Source organism: Grampus griseus, assembly GCF_964374135.1.
Source record: "Grampus griseus genome assembly, chromosome: 15".
Classification (NCBI taxonomy): domain Eukaryota; kingdom Metazoa; phylum Chordata; class Mammalia; order Artiodactyla; family Delphinidae; genus Grampus; species Grampus griseus.
In genome coordinates this window covers 56897797-56920116 of record NC_139009.1, presented here as the reverse complement: position 1 = coordinate 56920116, position 22320 = coordinate 56897797, and the positions used below count along the sequence as shown (strand labels likewise).

General features: G+C 37.7%; 1 protein-coding gene across 1 annotated transcript; it reads left to right on the top strand.

Moving 5' to 3' along the window:
- The first annotated feature begins 4204 nt into the window (after positions 1 to 4204).
- Positions 4205 to 21460, top strand: C1D (C1D nuclear receptor corepressor). The gene is made up of 5 exons (XM_082672124.1): positions 4205 to 4266; positions 15901 to 16047; positions 16813 to 16879; positions 17180 to 17235; positions 20150 to 21460. The coding sequence occupies exons 2-5, from the start codon at positions 15910 to 15912 to the stop codon at positions 20312 to 20314; spliced, it is 426 nt and encodes a 141-aa protein (XP_082528250.1). The 5' UTR covers positions 4205 to 4266; positions 15901 to 15909; the 3' UTR covers positions 20315 to 21460.
- The last annotated feature ends 860 nt before the right edge of the window (positions 21461 to 22320 follow it).

The following is a 22320-nucleotide window of genomic DNA, read 5'->3' as shown; positions in this document are numbered from 1 at the left end:
AGGAGAGGCCACAACAGTGAGAGGCCCGCGTACCACAAAAATAAATAAATAAATAAATGTCCCTGGCTTCTCAGTGGTCCTGGGAATCAAGGCCACTGACTGCAGTGGAAGCTTTTCCAGATACTCTTCCTTTGAAGGGGTGAGAGAGAGGAACCAGGGAATATTGGGAAATAGAGCATTAGAATTCCTGAATCCTCAGGGGACCTGCTGGGGCAAAATCCCCAAACAAAAGAGAAGATTAAACACTGATGATGGGACATGAAGAAACTCCCCATCATGGTACGTTTAAGGGAGCTATTAACACTTAGTGAGGAGCAGCTGGAAACACTTGCATTTCACCCTCACAGCTGGCTCTCTCGCTGGCCACATGAGGTTGTCATAATGACTTGGTGAAACACACCCAACTGACAAAATATTGGGAGAAAATATTTGCAAACGAATCAACAGACAAAGGATTAATCTCCAAAATATATAAATAGGTCATGCAGCTCATTATTAAAAAAACAAACAACCCAATCAAAAAATGAGCAGAAGACCTAAATAGACTTTTCTCCAAAGAAGACATACAGATGGCCAAGAGGCACATGAAAAGCTGCTCAAAATCACTAATTATTAGAGAAATGCAAATCAAAACTACGAGGTATCACCTCACACCAGTTAGAATGGGCATCATCAGAAGATCTACAAACAACAAATGCTGGAGAGGGTGTGGAGAAAAGGGAACCCTCTTGCACTGCTGGTGGGAATGAATGTAAATTGATACAGCCACTATGGAGAACAGTATGGAGGTTCCTTAAAAAACTAAAAATAGAATTCCCATATGGCCCAGCAATCCCACTACTGGGCATATACCCAGTGAAAACCATAATTCAAAAAGACACATGCACCCCAATGTTCACTGCAGCACTATTTACAATAGCCACATCATGGAAGCAACCTAAATGCCCATCGACAGACGAATGGTTAAAGAAGATGTGGTACATATATACAATGGAATATTTTTCAGCCATAAGAAGGAATGAAATTGGGTCATTTGTAGAGATGTGGATGGATCTAGAGACTGTCATACAGAGTGAAGTAAATCAGAAAGAGAAAAACAAATATCACATATATGTGGAACTTAGAAAAGTGGTACAGATGAACTGGTTTGCAAGGCAGAAATAGAGACACATGTAGAGAACAAACGTATGGACACCAAGGGGGGAAAGCATGGGTGTTGGTGGTGGTGGGATGAATCGGGAGATTGGAATTGACATGTATACACTAATATGTATAAAATGGATAACAAATAAGACCCTGTTGAATAAAAAAATAAATAAAATAAAATTCAGAAAAAAAAAAGAGTTGGAAGTTTGCAACAAGGAGAGAACCCTCACCTGACCATATTGGCACCTTGATCTTGGACTTCCATCCTCTATAGCTGTAAGAAATAGGTGTCTGTTGTTTATAAGTCACCCAGTCTGTAGTATTTTGTTATAGCAGCCTGAAGGGGCTAAGACAGTATTGGAACAAATATCATTTTTCTGTGTTTTTAGAATGACTCATGAGCTGAAAACCTATTTAAATATTCACATCCCACCAGAATGTTTCAAATCAGTCAAGTACTCCTTGACATGGGGTGGTGGGCAGGGGTGAAGGAAGGAAAGAAGAAAGACAAGGCAAAAAAGAGGAAGTGGCTTATTTATTGAAGTTATTTAGGCAAACAGTAGAGATGGTGATGGCATCAATTCTTCATCCTCTAAAAACTCCTACCCTTGGTTTCAAGATAGAAAATCTCACCATCTGAGCATTCTCTGGCAGCAATACTCAAGCATACATCTGGAAGTTTTAAATGTTGAAATCAGTAATTATAGGAGAAAAAAGTTCGGTGAAGGAAAAGAAGAGGAAAGTAAAGTGGAAGAAAGGGGAGGAAAAGAAGAGGGGGAGGTATTCCCAGCTGTAAATTTGAATGTAAGCTCCATAACAAGGAAAGACTTTTTGTCACTGCTCTACTTATAAGACATAGAATAGAGTCTGGTATTTTATAGGAACTCAGTAAATATTTGTTGAACAAATCATGGGATTGTGGTGCTACTGTGGTGTTGATGGTTAGGTGTACAGCAGTTCAGGCAATGTGCCCCTCAGATCTCTCTTTAAGAAAGAATTTACCGTTCTGTAGTAGAAGTGCAGTTGACTGAGAGCCGCCACCTGGCAGCATCTTTAGGCTCTACTTCCGTTTTTAAGCTGAAGCCATGCTCTTGCTAATGACTGAATATAGAGGTGGGTGCCAGTTCCTGGCCATTTCTGCCCAATGTGGTCTCCTTTAAGGGGCAGTCTTTGCTCTGGAACTCACTGTTGGGGTGGTGAGACCCTGTCAGATGTCCATCATGGTCTGAGGCTTTCTGCTCAATCCTGCTTCCTACGTCTTTATCTTTCAGAGACATCTCTGCTTCCCCCACACCTCAAACCTCTTGTACTACTAACTCCATTTCAGTGTTTGCTTCCTGATGACCTAAATGACACAAGGTCTGACAATTTGCCTTGAAGCCTCATTATCACTTTGGTGCTGGATGAACTGTCAGGTTCTGAGTTACTCTGGGTGTTTCAGTCTTCCCAGATCTCAACAGTCTTCCTGGTAAGGTTATGCACCCAACTCTCAAGGATTGTGCTACTGAAAATGTGATCTCTGGACTGGCGCCCATCTCTGAACTATTTCTTATTACCTGTCCACAATGAGATGAATGCAGAAATTGAGAATAATCATTTAAAACCTTTTATGACAATTTGGCATCACTCCAACAACTAAGGTCTGTGAACTGGTTTTCTTGAGTAGGGTATAAGATTAGTTTGGATGTTGTTGAACTCACACTGTGAGTCCCAAGTTGTGTGGATTGTGTAGTAGTCATATGTAGTAGGACCACATTGCAACTTGCGATATTTTGAGGTGACTCTAACTATGTATAAAATCTGGAATCTATTTCTTTCATCAAGAGATAATTTAATCTTAAAGATAACTTTAAAGGATAAGTTGTTGGAAATGGCAATTGACGAAGGATTGAAGATGAATTTTGAAAACGTCATCATTTGTTTTATTTTACTTTTTAAAAATATTTATTTATTTATTTAGCTGCGTCAGGTCTTCGTTGTGGCACCCTGGGATCTTTAGTTGGCTCCTTGGTTGCAGCATATGAACTCTTAGTTGTGGCATGTGGGATCTAGTTCCCTTACCAGGGATCAAACACTGGCCCCCTGCACTGGGAGCATGGAGTCTTAGCCACTGGACCACCAGGGAAGTCCCTGTTTTATTTTAGATAAAAGTTAAAAATGGATATTCTTAGCTTGCAGAAATTTCTTTGAAAACTCTTCTCCCATTCCCATCAACTTAACTCTGTTTCTCTACTGAGTGTAAAAACAAAACAGAGAAACAGTTTAGATACTCACCACCCTCAACCAGAAGACTTATCTTTAATCCCAGTAGACTAGAAGAAGAAACCAGAAGAAAGCTCATTTGCCACTTAAAATACTTTAGATATTGACACACACGGTGTTTGTTCAAAGTGCTTTTGTAGGCATTTAATATATGGAATCGCTATTTCATGCATAACTTTTCGTTAAATTACGATTGTGGAATAAAGTCAGGAATGTAAAAACGATGCTCCTAATCGTTCAAGTAGCAATATGCAATCTTTGTCTTTTTTTCCTCTTATGTTTGTTCTGATTTCATTTATGGCAGTGCAGTTTTATGTTTTTTGAAACAATTAGAAATCTAGGCTTCTCTTTTGCCTTTTTATCCGTCTTTCAAGCAATTCATTTTGATTGTATTTTACAAAATAATTTCGTAGCGATGGGTTGGAAAAACAAAGAACCCGAACTTTCACCACGGATAACTTGGGAAGCTGCTTTGGAGGCTAATTTTGAGGCGGACAATGGGAGAGAACCTGGGCCCTGCAACGAGTTTCAGCGAACGTAATAACCAGCACAAAGCTTTAGTAACTAACATTTTTTTTTTCTGGATAAATATGCTCAATTTCTAATCCGGTGGGCGTTGGCCAAATGCAAATCTTGAAAAAGGTGCCAGCGCCCCGCCCCAACCCCCTCCTACACCTTCGGCCTGCGGCGCGGTTGGAGCATGGCCTTTGGAGGCGGAAGGGAAAGGAGCGAAGGGGCGGGGCGAGCAGCGTGAGGTCACCGGAGAGCGCCGCTCGAGCCGCGGGCAAAGCCGGCGCGCGCTGCTGACGTCACCGCCGCCGACTGCTTTCTGGGAGACAGGAGTGGAAGGCCCGCGAGGTATTATTCAGAGCTGGGGTTGGAATTTCTCGTGCTTTTAGGTTCGCTTCTCCTGGAAGCGCCCTGTCACCCTCCGGCTGACTGTGGGGAGGGGGACTGGGCTGCGTAGCCTTCCGCGAATGCGAGCGTTGGGGCAGCGTCGTGGCAAGATCCCCCACTTCCGCTTTCCTGTGGCTGCTTGCTGGCTTCGGCCTACCTTGGCCCTTCACGTCTTTGGGTCCGGCCTTTCGCTTTTTCCTCGCTTCTTAGCTCCGCCTCTCAAGTATTGGAGGGCGGAGAAATTAAGAGCACGTGACTTCACTGTTAATTTTCAGCTGCCTTCAAACCTGGTTGAGGGAGGAAGGCCTAAGTGGCAGATGTAGGGGAGTAGCTTTCCCGTGTCATCCGTTATCATTCACATACATGATCACGCACTGCCTGCCACTGCAACATTAGCCCACCCGAGATGGTAGGCTAATTTCGACTTTAAGATGAAATCTAATGGAATCTCAAAAAAGTGGTTTTTCTTTACGGCCGAGGAAAGTTTACTGTGACTGAAACTTCTGTTTGAAAGTATCTTTTGTGTCTTGCTGTTTGTTGACTGCAACAGTTTTGGCTTGATAAAGATGTATCAGTCCCAATGAGATGTTTATTAATCATAAGTAAACACTTATTAATCTTTTTGGGCTGTCTGTAGTAGACTGACCCGAGACTTAACCGAATGTTGACTTTGGATTCGAAAATAACCAAATAATTCCTATTGAAATTCCGTGAACTGTTTGTGATTGATGGAAAATGATAGAGCTCACTGTTTTGTTGAAAGAAAATAATGATTGTGTGAACAATGTTTTTTCAAAATAATTAGAACGGTTCTGAGTCAAAAGATGTTATAGCTGTCTTCAGATAGCTGTGTTGTATGTATTGCAGTTCAGAGGTGATATAATTTTTCATAACAGTCTTAAAATTTTCAAATGGCTCTTTATGTGTTTTATCTCAGTTAGCGACTGTTTCCAAACAGTTGACCCTTAAAATACGGCTCTAAATAGTCCCCACTGGGTTGGGGTGTTTGATCAGTTTCACTTTAGTAAAATAATAACTAGTATTACTAGTTAATGTATTGAGTCCTGAGCCAGGCACTGTTCTAAGAACTTTACCTATATTATTTATTTAACCTGCACAGTACACCTGAGAGGAGATGAGAATATTGTCATAAGCAAATTCCATAGTTTTGGAAGGTGATTTTACTGCTTCACATCAATAATTTTGAAAACACTTCGAATTAAACTTTAGAATTAACAATTGAAGTAATTTCATTGTAATCTGATTTAATTATTCATCTCGATCTTGAGCAACCTCTTTGTAATTTATATCTTTTTCTACTATGAGACTTTGGGATAAATTTGTTTTTAGAGGCCAGCATCTCTATCTTTTCTCCGTGATTTTACTCTAAGTATGAAGGAGACTTACAGGCTGCACTAGTGTAGACTATCTGCCAAAGACAACAATATTTATGGAGAGATTGTTGTATATACGTTTCACTATCATTTTCTAAGGTAATGCAGTGCAAAAAGGTCATTACGTTAATAGAATTCTGATGCAACATTTGCGGATGTCTCTCTAGTTTTCTCCCCAAATTATATATATTTTGGATTTGTTCCTGGCTTAGTTCATAATTGTATGTAACTCTACTTAGTATAGGAATGGAAACAGCCCTGGAATGTACATTATTATATATTTTCTTTTGGATCCACATGGTCACTATCCTAATCTGATATTGAGATTCTCCAAAATTTGGTTCCAGTTTACTTTCATTGTTTTTAGTTAGTGAACAAATAGTTATTAAGTACGTGGCAAGACTTTATGTTAATCATTTGGAGATACAGTGGGTAAATAACCAGTGGAAGGTTTTGAACAGAGGAGTGACATGATCTGGTTTAGGTTTTTAATAGGATCAGTCTGCCTGCTGTGTTAAGAGCAAGTTGTTGGAGAGAGGGGTAGGGCAAAGCCAGGAGACTAATTAGGAAGGTGTATTAATTCAGATGAGATGATAGCAGCTTCACAGCTGGAAAGACTGTGGTGAGTAGCAGTTCAATTTTGGATGTATTTTGTAGGTAAAGCTAACAGATTTGCTTATGGATTGAATGTGGGTTGTAAGAGAACTGTCAAGGTTTTGGGCTTGGGCAACTAGAATGGTTAATTGCCATTAACTGAGAAGTGGAAAACTATGGGAGGAGCAGCTTTGTGAGGGAGAATTGGGAGTTCATTATGATGTGTTAAGTTTGAGATCTCTGTTAGTCATCCAAGTGGAGATGTTGAGTAGGCAATTGAGTCTACCAAGTCTGGAGTTCAGAGGGGAGGTCATTGCTGGAAAAGAACATGTGAGAGTCAGATGGTATTTAAAATCGTGAGACTGGAGACAATCGCCAAAGGAGTGAGTGTAAACAGAAAAGCAGTACAAGACATGAGTCTTTAGGCATCTTAGCCTTTATAGGTTTGGGGAGATGAAGACCCAACAAAGTAGACAAAGAACAGCCATCGGGGGACAAGGACAGTTTTGAGAGTATAGTGTTGTGGAATTCAGGGTGAAGTAATGTGTTCACTATTCTCGGACGCTGGTTATGGATCAGATAGATAAACGAGGACTGACATTTTTGGATTTATCAAGATACATGAGAAGGAGTGTTATTAATGGATAAGTGATAACGGTCTGGAGAACCTTGGGAGCAAAGAGGAAGAAGAGACTACTTTTGTTTGGGAGATATGGAAGCCTTTATATAAGAGAGGGCATTTGATGTGTGTTTTAAAGGATTAATAGGTTTTACTAGGCCCAGAAGACAGGGGAGGAGTGGGGGGAGGGGGTATTGCAAGCAGAGGAAAAAGCCTTACTTCTCTCCCTTCAAAGCCATACCTCCCAGTCAGCTGTCTTCAAGATGCTTTTGCAAGTCCTTTCCTTTGTATCCATTAGTCGGTTCCTCATTCTGGATTACCATTCTTGCTCCAGGCCTACGAACCCTGCTAAAGAAGTTCACAAAAGACCCAAATTAATGCTACCCACCTTCAAATGGGTCCTTTCTCGGTTGTCTGACAGTTGCTTTATTTATCCCTACTCTCTTCCTAGCACATACTCCACATTTACTCAGCATTGACTACGTGCCAGGCACTGAGGAATCATTTCTTTAATAGATATTTATTTAGCATCTATGACATGCTACCCTGATATTTGGAGTGTATATGAGCAAAGACTTGTCCTGCATGGTGCTTACAGTCCAGTGTGGATGATGGACACTATTCAAATAATCACAGAAATATAAAATTACAACAATGATATGGAGAAATACATGGTGCTGTGAGACTGTGTATCTAGTGGATGTGACTCATTGTGAGGCAAGAGGGAATGCTTCCTTGAGAAAGCATTGTTGATGAGGGAGCCGAGTTAAGCAGGCCAAACATGTTGGTGGCAGGGAGTCCTCACAACAACTCTAGGAGGAGTTTCTAGAGAGCACGAGGCTAGAAAGGCTTTTGTACCATGAGAACAGGGAGAAAGTGGCCTTATGGTGGCTAGAAAATTTAGGTGTAGGGAAGGCAATCCATTCATATAGTTCTTTGAATAAAATAGAGCTAAAGAATATAGGTTTTTTTAAAAATAAATTTATTTATTTTTGGCTGCGTTGGGTCTTCATTGCGGTGCGCGGGCAGTCTCACTCCTCCCCTTTTATCTGTCGGTGAACATTACGTGAATCTGTAATTTCACTAGGGGTTGCAAAATGGTGATTTTCTTTTTTTTTTTAAAGGTTATGATTTCTTCCACATTTGTTAACTGGAATTTGAACTCTAGTTTTATTACTTGGGAACCTGACAGTCATCAATAACATGTCTATTGTGGAAAAATGCTGTCAGAGCAACAATTTGTGATGCCAGGAATATACGTTTCCTGGCTGTAGTTCTGGAGGCTTGAAGGAGTGTGATGGTCTTTTTGATGTGTCAGCTTGGCTAGGCTGCAGCCCCCATTCAGTCCAACACCAAACTAGCTATTGCTCTGAAGGTGTTTGTAGATATAATTGAAATGCACAAACAGTTGACTTTTATTATTCTAGATAATCTGGGTGGGCTTGATCCAATTAATTAGAAGGCTTTAGAAGCAGAGCTGAAGCTTCCCTGATGAAAAAGAAGTTCCACCCGTGGACAGCAGTTTCAGCTTGCAGCCAAGAGTTCCAGCATGTTCTTTCTTGCTTACCTGTCCTGCAGATTCCTCCACAATTGCATAAACCAGTTTCTTGCAGTACATCTCTTCAGAATACCTCCTACTGGTTCCGCTGCTCTGGTTGAACCCCAGCTGGTACCAGGAGCCACTCTCTAGGCTCTCATGTTCTCTAACAAAGTGGGGTGAGGAGTGGTGGCAAGGGTCAGAGAACCTACTTTTGTTAGGGTAACCCTATAATTTATTGCTCAAACTGGGACTTCTGAAAGAGAAAAGGGGAGCTGAGCAGTTGGCAAGCTGAAACAGTAGACATACATGGGGACTCTCTTGGGCAAGTTGAGACATAAAGTCATTCTGTGTGTCAGCCACTGGTGACACATCAGCATGGCGGTGACATATTGATGACACCACCCCCTCAGGGAGCTTGTAGTCAAGGTTAAGTAAATCAACACATGTCACCAGATAGTGTTTTAGGTGACATGAGAACCTGTAGCTGTGCTTATCCAGACAGAGGGAATGGGAGGGTGGCACTCAGAGAAGTCCTATGCACTAAAGGGAAACCTGATCTTACCTCCAAACGTAAGCAGGATTTGAACAAAGTGAAGTGGGAAGGATGGTTCACGTATAGAGAGCCACACAGGCGAAAGGTTAGGCTGAATGGGCATAGAACATCTGGAAAACTGCCGTGGTGGCTACAGCTATAGGATTGGAAGAGGGGAGCAATGAAAGATGAGGCTAGTCAGGCAAGCAAGGGCCACATCGTAAAGGGCCTCACGTCCACGTAAGGGGTTTGGAGTTTACCTTCAAGGTGGTGGGAAACTATTGCAGGATTTTAAGCAGGGGTGTACCATGACCAGACTATCTTTATGGAAAAGTTATGTTTTGTAACATCCTGACATTGAGAGTGGAGAAAAATTGACAGTAGGGAGACTACTCCAAGGCTCTTGAAATGATCTGGTTAGTGAGAATGGGGGAAAGCTTGTGGCTAAGGAGATTAAGGAGGCCGTATTGACAGAACTGATGGGACTGGGGCCTGAGGAAGCGATGAGGGGCGACTTCCAGGTTCCAGGCTGCACTGAGCTCCCTGAAGCAGAGAATGGAGGGGAGGAGGTAGGGGATGATGTCGTGTGCCCCTCCTTTTCTCCTGTCGGCACTGTGGCTCTCATCACCAACGAGAGGAGGGAAGGAATGGCAGTAACGTCCTGTAGGGATTGCTGGGCAGGGTTTCTCCCCTCTGCCCCTGAGTCTCAGCCAGACCTTCCTGAGGGATGAAGAGAGGCACCTTCTCTCATGCCCTCTTCCACTTTCTCCAGTTGCAGCCTGTGCTTTAGAAGGAGTAGGTGGAGGGGTGGGGAGTCCCTGTAGAACCAGGCAGCGAGTGAAGGGCAGAGGGGGGTGAGTTCTCTTCTTTCTCTTCTTTGGACATTAACCACGTACAGTCTCGGGCAAGTTACGGAAACTCACTGTGGGTCCGTCTGTTGTCTGTGAGGAGTAAATGAATGAATGTGTGTGGCTGCTTAGAGTAGTGCCTGGCTCACAGGCAGTGGGGTTCAGATGTTGGCTATGGCTGCTGGTAACCATCCATTCACCGCTTCATCCTGGCATCTGAGTAACAAAGGGGACCAGAGGGCGGCTTCTGCAGCTCCCTCCTTGCAGTGCTCCCTGTGGAAGGAACAAACACTCAGGAACTATCTGTACAGAATGTTAGGAGAAATCATTTGAATTGGGGGGAATTTCTGATAATAGAAGAACCTTTATTTTTCAGTCTACCTTGCCTTTATTTTTTAGTTAGGAAAAAGGCAAGTGGTTCAGTTCAGATTTAATGAGAGTCATTATTCTTACTGCCTTGCTTTCAGTGTTCACCGTAACCCATTTTAACAATAAATAACTACTTGTTTACTGGGGCTTAGGGACAAGGAATAATTGCAGGTGCATGATGAAAAATCATGATTGATTTTGAGACGGGAAATATTTTCCAATAGAAAAATCGGATGAAAAAATTCACATTTGAATAAAGGCTTTTTTGTGTTTTTTTATACTTGCAGTATTTGTTAAAAGCCAAAATACTTTATTAAAATATGCCTTTATTTAAATTTAATGATTGTTTATTTTTATTACAATTTTAATACATGCTTTTTGAAATAACGAAATTTAAACAATGAAGAATGAAGAGCTAAAAGCATGAGTCTGCTTTGATCCCATTCGCATTTCCTATCCCTTCTCAGAAAGAATGTCTATTTTTGTATGTCTCCTTCCAGACCTTTTTCTACATATCTACATATACAATTTTTTAAAATAAATGGCATCTCTTAGACACATTACGTGTTATATACTATGTTCTATGACTTTTTTTCACCACTTATCGTGTATTACTACATAAAGATTTACTTCTTTATTTTTACTCTTTTGGATGGATGTGGTATAATTCATTTAACTGTTCCCCTATTGATGACTATTTAAATTATTCCCAGTATTTGGTTATAATGTCTTCATTCAACAAATGTTTATCGACTGCTAGGCAGTGGTAGTGAACAAAACTGCCTGTTTTCATGTAGTTACCTTCTTTTGGAGGTAGACAATAAATGAAATATGTCAGATGCTGTTGAGGCCTGAAGGGTGAAGAAGGAGATAGGAAGTGCTGGGAATGAGAAGAGGGGTATGCATTTTAAAATAGGATGGTCAGGAAAGCTTTACCAATAGATAACATTTGAGTAGAGATCTGGCAGAGGTGAAGTCATGAGCTTTGAAGCCATTGGTGGGGGAGAAACATTCTAGGAAGGAGAGAAGTCTAAAGGCTCTGAGATAGGGGCATGCCCAATAAGAAGAAGAGCAGTGAGGCCATTATGGCTGGAATGGAGTGAGCCAGGGGCAGAGTGGGAGGAGATGAGGTCACAGAGGAGGCAGCAGAGAGTCAGGGTTTTTTCCGGCCACTATAAAGACTTTGTCTCTTCCTGAGTGAGGCGGCAAGCCTTTGAAGGTTTCCAAGCAGAGGCATGGTAGAATCTGACTTAGATTTGAGATGATCACTTTCTTGATAATAAACTATTGGAATGGAAACAGGGAAGCCATTTAGGAGGCTATGGCAACAACACAGGCAAGACACAATGATGGCTCGGACTGGCTCGGACTAGGGTGGTAGCAGTAGAGGTGGTAGGATGTGAATATGTTTTTTTTTTTTTTTTGCGGTACGCGGGCCTCTCACTGTTGTGGCCTCTCCTGTTGCGGAGCACAGGCTCCGGACGCGCAGGCTCAGCGGCCATGGCTCACGGGCCCAGCCACTCCGCGGCATGTGGAATCTTCCCGGACCGGGGCACGAACCCATGTCCCCTGCATCGGCAGGCGGACTCTCAACCACTGCGCCACCAGGGAAGCCCTGTGAATATGTTTTAAAGATAGGGTGAGAGAGGAGTCAAGGACTATTCTGTAATTTTAGGTCTGAGCAATCGAAAAGGTGGAGTTGCCATGAAATGAGATGGGGAGGACTGTAGTAGGCAAGATTAGATTCTTTTTTTTTTATTGAAGTATAGTTGATTTACAGTATTGTGTTAGTTTCAGGTGTATAGCAAAGTGATTTGGTTATATATATGCGTGTGTGTGTGTGTGTGTGTGTGTATACACACACACACAGTAAGTCCCCTACATACGAACCTTCAAGTTGTGCACTTTCAAAGATGCGAATGTACATTCACATGTCCAATCATGTAAGTTAGTTCAAGTGTCTGGCGTACATTGTCACTTGCATGCATCCCCTACAAGTGGTTGTCCTTTTATGTACTTTACTGTATAGTACTGTATAGAGTACAGTAGTACGGTATGTTTATTTCCTGCCTGTTCATTCGATGCCAGCCCCTGTATGCCAGCTGTTATACTGTACTACTGTACTTTTCAAGGTACTGTACTGTAAGATTAAAAATGTTTTCTTTATTTTTTGTATTTGTTTGTTTTTTATGTATTATTTGTGTGAAAAGTATTATAAACGTATTACAGTACAGTATTATATAGCTGATTGTGTTAGTTGGGTACCTAGGATAACTTTGTTGGACTTACGAACAAATCGGACTTACGAATGCACTCTCGGAATTGAACTCGTTCATATGTAGGGGACTTACTGTATATCCACACACATACATACATACATACATACATACATATACTTTTTCAGATTCTTTTCCATTATAGGTTATTACAAGATAAAGTAAGCAAGATTAGGAATTGGGCTTTGGGCACATTACATTTGAGAATCTATTAACAGCCAACCAAGGTACTGAGTAAGCGGTTGGACATTAAATTTGGAGTTCAGTGGCGAGGTCAGGGCTGGAGATGCAAACCTGGGAGTCATCAGTTTATTAATATAGTTTAAACCCAGAGCTCACCTAGAGAGTAAATTAGAGAAGAGATTCAAGGACAGCCCTTGGGCACGTCAAGGTTAAGAGGCTTGAGGATATGAAAAGGATGCAGCAAAGAAGACCAAGAAAGCAACCTGTGAGGTAAGAGAGAAACCAAGGAAATGTGCTGCCCTAGAAACCAGACAGACTGAGCCAGCTATGTCAAACGACGAGAACTGAGAATTGACCATTGAATTGGACAATGTGGCTGAGTGGGTGACCTTGACAAGAACAATTTTGAGTGAGAAATAGGGGGCCTGATTGTAGTAGATTCAAGAAAGAATGGAAGGAGAGGAACTGGAACCCTAGTATTCAATATTAGCAACCCTTTTGAGGAGTTTGTTCTAAAAGGGAGATAGAAAATGGGGCTTAAGCTGGAGGGGGATATGAAGTCAAGGTGTTTCTTTTGTTTCTTATCTAAGATGGAGGAATAAAATGTTTCAAGCTTATGGGCAATGATCCAACAGAGAGAAAAATTGATGTAAGGCAAAGTCCCCACTTTAAGAGAAGGGTCTGAAGAGTCCATTTTAATAAACTTATATGCATGTATGCAAGGATTTCTGTAGGCTACTTTCTGAAGAGGATATCCTGAGTCAAAGAGTGTGTGCATTTAAGAAATCTGTACCAATTTATATTCCACCTCCAGTGTATACCCTTGCTAACGTCAAACTTTGCCAGTCTTTAAAATTATTGCCAATCTGATGGGTGAGATCTTCATTATTTTAATCTGTTTTATGCTTTGTAGGAACTCTTTATATAATCTGACTAATCCTTTGTTGTATTTTGGCACATATTTTCTCCCATGCTGTTTCTTGCATTTAACTTTGCTTATGGTATACTTTTACCATATAGACGTTTTTTCAGTTTTTATGTATTTAAGTCTGTCAGCCATTTCCTTTTATAGCATTTGGGTTTCATTTGGATTATATACACGTTTTATATAATGTATATAATCTTTTAATACATTTATACATTTATCTTTTAAATTCATCTGGAGTTTATTTTTGTGTATGTTGTGAAATAGGTATCTAAGTTTTCCATCTCCTTCTATGTTCTTAAACAGTTAAATACCATAAAAATTAACTGTTTCTTAAAGGTTTGGAAGAAATTACCTATAATATTTTCTAGACTTGGAACCCTTTTGGAGCGTAGATCTTTGACTTCTTTAAAGTGTGTGGGTTTTTTTTTTTTTTGTCTGTGTAATGATCTATTTGTTTTATGTACTTCTTTTTAGGTTAGTTTTGGTAATTTTTTTTCCTAGCACCTCATTCTTATCATCCAGATTTTTCAAATTTATTGGTTTAAAATTTTATGTAAAGAAAAGAAATAACAAGTCTTCTCTATATGTGTGTCTGTCCCTGTACTAATACCTTTATCTGGGCAGTAGATGCTGGAGCTGTCCTTTCACAGATTGGGAGATTGGTTTAGCAGCTTTCAGCCCGCATGGTTCACCTCTTACTGTCCTTCATCTTGGGTTTATTCCTAGATTCTCCTTCTCTTTTGTTTGTAAGGAATTGCAGGCTCCTTGGTTCTGTTCCCTATCAGTCTAATCCCATTTGCTCTTTAGCTTATAAAAATGTCTGCTGTTGAGGTCGGCTGATGGATATGTGCCCTTCTTGGTTTCCAGCATTACTATGGACTTATTTTTGTGTTTCTTCTGTCATTTTGGAGAGATTTTTCTGGGAGGAATGAGAGGCAAATCCGTATTTTCAGTTAACTTTTTGAAATAGGAAGTCACAGTTCTTTCCTGTGTGGTTTTCTTTTCTCATAGTCCTTTGTTTAATTGCTGTTTGCACAGTAGTTGGATAATAACTTTACAGTGTGAGTAGTAATAGACCCCTGGACTTCACTTTTTTAAAATTTTAAATGAAACCAGATGTCTCAGTGGACTGTATTTGTTGAATAGAAATGTGGATATATTGTGACTAAATATTCAAGTAGTACTTTTAAAACTTAAATGACATAGTCATAACATTTAGAATTATAAGGGACTTTAGAGATCATTAGACCAAATGCCTTATTTAATGGATGAGATATTTGGGGCCCAGAGAGATTCAGTGATATATCTAAGGTAACAAAGTCAGTGATCAGGCAAGGTGGAAAGCCCGAGTCCCTTTACTTCAATTTGGCTATGCTGTTTGTTATTTTGCACATTCTTGATGTTCTCCTTAGCTGTGTAATGAAAGAGGTATTTTCAGCTAATAAAACCTAAGGATGGTACAGTGGCTTGGAATTGCTTCTGAAATTTGATCTTAGATACCATATTAAATACATTGATGTGGACTTTTCTTTTCCTCATATAGCTATTAAATATTATGATGTAAATGTGAATTTTAAAGAATGGGCCATCAAGGTATGCTCTAGCCTAAATGAAAACCATATAGTTTATTTCTCCCATGTTTCATCTTTTCTGCTTACAGACTTTATGTGATCTATTGACTCTTGAATTTCTTATTAATATTTTAAGCTTAAGGAATATATATAAATATAAATATAGGCTTGAAAAGTAACTTTAGTGATAAATAATCATAAAATATTTCAGATCTAAGATTTCTAATTTTTTGGTTTAATATACCATGCTGCTAGATCAACATCTAAATTTACAAGTGCTAATATGTATGTTTTTTAAAAAAAGAACTTTGCTTATTTTTTTCAGCAAGCATTAGGGGGTAGTGTATATTTATCACACTTTCATTGCTTTGCTTGGTCTTTAACTTCAACAGAAAGTTTTTAAAATGTAAGATTTTTATTATTGATATAACATGTTTGGTAGTCGTATCTCTTTAGTTCTCAAAAAGCATCGAGGGATTGAGGGATTGATATGTGTAGCATTAATGAACTTGGGTGGGTCCTATCCTGGCAACCCACCCCCACTCCCCAGCAGCCTAAGAAGAGGGGAAGTTTAAATGTGGTTGTTCCAGAATTATATTCTAAGAAGATTTGTTTAATTAACTTCAGGTTTTAACTCTTTTAGCACTTTTGAAACATATGATATGACCTATTAATTTTTTTTTGTAACCTAGAGAGCATTCTCTGTCTCCAGTATGAACTAAGAATTTAATTTTTTCCCAGTTGAACATAATGGCAGGCGAAGAAATTAATGAAGACTATCCAGTAGAAATTCATGAATATTTATCAACATTTGAGAATTCCATTGGTGCTGTGGATGAGATGCTGAAGACCATGATGTCTGTTTCTAGAAATGAGTTGTTGCAGAAGGTATTTTAAGTAATTTCTAAAAATGTATTCATAAAACCGAGTGCTATGTTATGAAACACATAGAAGAAGAAACAGATACATGAAATATGCCCCTTTCCCCCTTTATTTCAATTTTTAAGTGTTTGGATATCTTTAAGGGGAAAATATAACAAACTCCAAGCTTAGGAAATACCTCCTAACTATATTTTTATTTTGACTTGGTTTTGAATAAAAAAAAGCTCTCCCAGCATTCTTTTTGACAGACTCTACCTTTGACCTTTTAAGTATTACAATGATGTTATCAGGGTTTCTGGAAACCCTATAGGACAAAAAGAGTAAATTGACTTTGACAGTCTAAAACAAATCTCATTATGTTTCTTCTGTCTTTGGTATTGCCTAAGCATTTTAGCCTGCTTCTTATACATAAATGCATCATGTACAATGTTTATATTGATGAATTACTTTTGACATACAAAGCCCAGATTGTAAATCCTGAAATTAAAATAATTCAAAAGAATTTTTTTTTATTTTGGATTATACACATTCCTTGTTTAACTTAAAGATGGTACGCTGAAGTGAAAATTTGTGGGCAAAAATCACTGGTTAACAAAACTTTTCTTTTTGCAAATTATTTCCAGATTATTTGGTTTGATTATTGGATTATAGGAAGTGAAAAAAACATTTCTTTGATACATTGTACTTGGTGAAAGTTTAAAATATGTGATGGTGCTCAAAGTTTTAATTTCTTTTTTCTTTTTCTTTCTCTCTCTCCCTCTTTTTTAATAGTTGGACCCACTTGAACAAGCAAAAGTGGATTTAGTTTCTGCTTACACATTGAATTCAATGTTTTGGGGTATGTATATTACTTTAGAGTTAATTAGAAAGCAAATTATTTACCATGTCAAAGGTGACTTATTTTTTAAAATGCTAGCAATTATACTTTATGGCAATTTTAATAGTCAGATATTTATTTCTTTTTAAATCAGAATACCAGATGCCCATGAGCCACACATACATTTAATATTACAAAGAGGTTGAATAATTTAAGATTTAGTTAATAATTTGTGTGACATTTCCTTTTTGTAACTGGAGTTTCTTTAATTAATGCTCTTAATTAATATACATTTTATTCCATGAAATCTTTCTCTTGTAGTTTATTTGGCAACACAGGGAGTTAATCCTAAGGAACATCCAGTAAAGCAGGAATTGGTAAGATTGCAGTGGATCAATTTCTTTTTATTTTACGTGTAATGTCTGTTGTAGTGTTTCTAAAGGTAAAATCGCAGTACCTTTATCACACTAATTGTGGAGAACAGAATTATTTAGGGATGAAATTACGAAAGTGAGCCAGATTTCATCGTGCCTTTAGTTTTTCTTTCTCTCACCTTTGTCAGAGAAGGGTGTTCCATATATTATATAAATCTGGATGGGAAAATGTCACGATTCTAGTAATTATTTATAAGTGCTATATTATTTTTCCTATAAATTCTTGAAATCCTGTTCATCTCTACAACTGCCTGTTTTTTTTTTTAAACTCTTACACAATTCTTAAAAGTATATTCTAGTTGATTTACTAGCCAAGACGGGAAAGTTTCTCCTCCACCGTTTCAATTCTTCCATTAATTCATTTTCTCAGCAGTAAAGAATCCACTTCGGCAACAAAGCTAAAAGCTTTTTTGGCACCAGTTGTATGTGTACTGTCCAGTAATTCTGCATTAGTGACATATTTACAACCTGTAATAAATCTTCTAGGTTTGTCTTTGTATTCCATTTAGATGTATAAGTATAGTATATTATATAAGGTCTGGTATCTTGGAGTTTTTGCTGACTTCAAAAATTAAATCAAATCATTCAATTTGAAAGAAAAAAATTTAGAAATCAAACTTATGGTTACCTTCTTGACTTAGCTTTATGAATAAGAATATTAATAAATTTATTCTTTGTGTTTATAAAATATAAGGTAAATATATATGTGAAATATACTTGACACTGTATTATTGTTCTAAAGTTTTATGGTGGTTGATATGTATTTTTTTTATAACTTAGTAAAGCACTTGGTCATTTATTTAAAAAAATGAGTAAACCAGATCTGCCGTCTTCAATTTTTAAATGTGTAGACTAAGACATTTTCTTCTTTTAAATTTCTTGGGGGAAAAGTAAATTTATTTTTAAATACAGAAATTGTGAAAGATACTTAAAGCAAAAATATAAAGCAGTATGATCCATAGAGCTTGATTTGACAAGTGATACTGGCTTTAAATCTTAAGAAGTATGCATTGTATCATCTGCTTTCACCTTTCTAATATGGACTTTACATTTATAAAATTCCTCTTTCTTCTCTTAAACACAAAGTTATTTGGAGTAGTGTAATACTTAATTCTGTCACTGGAAAAAGATAAAATCATCTGCCTTCTTTTTCCCTCAGAATCCACTTTATGGAGGAGTACATTTATATTTTGGACAAGGGTTGATAAATGAAAAGCATCCATAAACCTATTCCCCTTTTCTGACCTTGTGACAGATGTCACTAATTGATCACAGAGTTAGTATGTGAGAGGAAGCCTATTTGCCATATTTATCATGAATGGAGAAGGGCATTGAAAATAGTTTATTCATTTTACAAATATTTGAATGCCCACTGGAAGCCAGGCATTATTTCCAAGTGAGATAATTCCTCAGTGAATAAAGCCAATAAATATCTCTGCCTTTGTGGCAGGTGCCAGACTATCTAGTGGAGGGAAACAAACAACATAATCAAACAAACAACAAATAATAAATACATATGAATATATAGTATGTTAGAAAGTTACGTTGTGGGAAAAAAGAAAAAAATAGCACAGAGTAAGGGGCATTGGAGTGCTTGGGTAGGATTGCCATTTTCAGTAGTAAAGGCAGCACTTATTAACAAGGTGAACATTTGAGGAGACTGGAAGGAAGAGAGGGCTGGCCATGTGGGTTTGTGAGGGAAGATCATTCTGGGCAGGGCTGGGTTGGGTGTGTGTTGTGAGGACTTTGGCTTTTACTCAGAGAAATAGGGAGCCATGAGAGGGTTTTGAACAGGGTTGTCAGTTTCTTAAAATTAAAAAATTCTAAGGTTCTGCATTTTTCTCTGTATGTTTATATAACTATTTTGATTACTTTAATGAAACTTTTAAGCAGTGATCAATCATTTACTCTGCTGTTTTATAGCTCTCACGCCTTTATTTCTCCAACTGAAGTATAGAATAGCCCTTTATTCTGATTAGTGGTCTCAGAAGATTCAAAGTGGTACAGCAACCTAGTATGTTTCTCACCTTGTAAAATCTGATTAGAACTGTATATTTCATTAGAAAATATCATGTGCTTTTCAGTCAGAACTATGACATCGGATAAAAAGATCTTGTATTTTCATTATACTTATTTTAATTGTGACATGAAGGTAACACAAAAAAATAAATAGTTAAATACGCCTTAGCCATTTCCTGTTTAGAAAAATTTCTGGAGAGTTTAGTTTGTATGTTGAAAGTATGTGAAAGCTTTATTTTAATTAATTAATTATTTATTTATTTAGGCTGCGCCAGGTCTTAGTTGCAGCATGTGGGATCTTAGTTGTGGCATGCAGCTTTCTTAGTTGTGGCATGTGGGCTTCTTAGTTGCGGCTTGCAAACTCTTAGTTGTGGCATGCATGTGGGATCTAGTTCCCTGACCAGTGATTGAACCCAGGCCCCCTGCATTGGGAGTGCAGAGTCTTACCCACTGGACCACCAGGGAAATCCCGAAAGCTCTATTTTAGATTATAGACTTCAGATACAAGAGAGTTAGTATGTGGATTTAGGTGAATGCTAAATTTAAAAATTTAGTATAACCACATATAAACAATTAAATGTTTATCTCTGTAGTGTCTAGATCTTCCTCTTTTGAAACACTCAGAACACTTCTGACTTTTTTGATATCTGTATTCCCCTCAGACTGTGAACTCCAGGAGCACATGGAATGTGTTTATCCTATTCGCTTTGCACTTATTAGCGCCACTCAATAAGCAATAAATACAAAGCTGTTGAATTGAACTGAGGTATAGTATAATAGAACTCAGTGGTGAGCAGCTTAGTAAATCTGTTGCCTTTCTTCTTTTTTTGTCTTTAAGGAGAGAATCAGAGTATACATGAACAGAGTCAAGGAAATAACAGACAAGAAAAAGGCTGGCAAGCTAGACAGGGCTGCGGCTTCAAGATTTGTAAAAAATGCCCTATGGGAACCAAAACCTAAAAATGCATCCAAAATTGCCAATAAAGGAAAAAGTAAAAGTTAACCTTTTGGTTTTGATGTACACATATTCAAAAAGTACATAATTTTTATTGTTTTCCACAAAATAGATGATGATTATGTGCCATTGTAAGGTTTAAATGTATTCCATATTGAATTCGTGTGTAAAATTTGCATTTTAAATTTGTAATGCTAAATACTTTTCCCCCAGAAAGATTAAGTTATCCTTATTGATTTTCCTATAGAACATCATGTGGTTTTTTTAACATTGTGGTATATTTTATATTTATAGTTTACTGTCTCTTGACAAGACTCTTATTTCCTTATATAGGTCAATTTTGCAAGTGCCATTTTATAAGCAACTATGAAATTTAAGTTAAATGTTCTTTGCAAACATTTGTCTATTTTCGATGAATAATGATTTTATGAAGTATGCTGAAGTTTTAAATACATCTGTTTTCGCTATATAATATTAGGAAAGAAAGAAATGACTTAAATGTCCATTTTTTTCTGTGAAGTTATTTCATTACGCTTTCATGATTTTGGGAATTACTGCTTTTTGTGATATTTGAAGTATGAAATTAAGACTTTTAAGGTTATTCTTTAATTCTTGGTACTTTGCCACTATGTCCCATTTAAAGTAAAATATATTCTCATTAACTTTAGATGGGAAATGAGGTTGTATGTTGATGGCTGAATTTTGGCATAATGGCTGTACCCTATCAGTAAAGCTGTAAGTGTTGTGTAGCTGACCTGTTTTTTATTTTTCTCTTTTGAGTAAATTTTCTCTTGAAATTAGGAAGGTAGTTTTTAGAAATCCTTAGGAATGGGGGAATTCACGAGTTTTTGTTCCTTATGCATAGTGCCCACAGTTCTCTTGGCCTCATGTTTTCAGAGTTTTTTATTGTATGTTTCTGAGGCTATAGCAATTACATAGAAGTATTTTGGAACAACTTTGTATGTTATTTAATGCCACTTAAGCAGAGGAGAAATCCAAAGGAGATTACATTGTGTTTATATTCTGATTTATTTTTCTGCAGTATTTGCTACAGAGAATTCTAAATATTAAACGAATTTTTTTATGTCTAAGCCCATGAATTTTAATTATATACCCTTAATGCTTTCAATCTTTGAATTCACATCATTATGTATAGGAATGCCAAGTACAGTAAAATACTTTAATTTTTGAAAATGAAGTTGTTACAATTTTTTGTGTGACTAATTCTCCATAAGTAACCTTGAATAAATGGATTTCTTGATTTATGGTAGCAGATATTGGAAATGGTCTTAAAATGTAATGGATTTTGTAACGCATGTTGAACTCTTTCTATGACACATGAAGAGGTGGTCACTGATAGATGCAGAAAGACTTCTGGCTCAGATGTCAGACGATTTTTGAAGTGGAAGAACACTTATAGTTAGTTCACTCCTTTTTTCACCTTCGGCTCCTCAAAATTCAAATTTTTTTTTTTTTAAAGTAGCTTCTTCATGAGAGAAATAAATGTTATTAAGATCAAATATAGTGGCCTAGTGTTATTTATTGCAAAGAAGGTTATAGCTTGCATTTCTTTATATTTTCTCATTTCATTAAGAAAAAAAAGTTAAATGAAAAATGTCATGCAGTTGCAGAAAGTCATTAGCCAAATTATTGGTTTGTGAAAGTCCAATTCTACCTTCTCTTAAACTGGAGATTCTTAAGTGAACAATTCTTTTAAGTGTTTATTAGAGGTAAAAAACAATTTGAGTGTATTCCATTTTATTATGTATGATTTTAAGTACTTACTAGCACATAGTAAGGAGCTGAGTGATAGTGTATTGGGTTGCTTGTTTTTTGTCTATTCATTTCACAAATACTTAATGACATTTACATTGTTAAATACTGTGCTAGGTTCCAGATAAGACAACTCCAGCCTTTATTCTATTTTAAGTATTATGAAAAAACTAGTCTTTCCATTCAATTCAGTTTTTCAGAGTTACTGGAAAATTTATGACAAGTTGTGCTCATTAACCTTAGAATCATAAAGGGTGATGGGTTGATCTATTTGACTATGG

What these genes read in the sequence shown, in the direction of transcription:
- C1D (XM_082672124.1), top strand. Translation starts at nt 15,910, where the DNA reads ATGGCAGGCGAAGAAATTAATGAAGACTATCCAGTAGAAATTCATGAA. An exon ending in ATTGAATTCAATGTTTTGGG is followed by an intron (nt 16,880 to 17,179) that starts GTATGTATATTA and finishes TTTCTCTTGTAG; the next exon opens with TTTATTTGGCAACACAGGGA. An exon ending in ATCCAGTAAAGCAGGAATTG is followed by an intron (nt 17,236 to 20,149) that starts GTAAGATTGCAG and finishes TTTGTCTTTAAG; the next exon opens with GAGAGAATCAGAGTATACAT.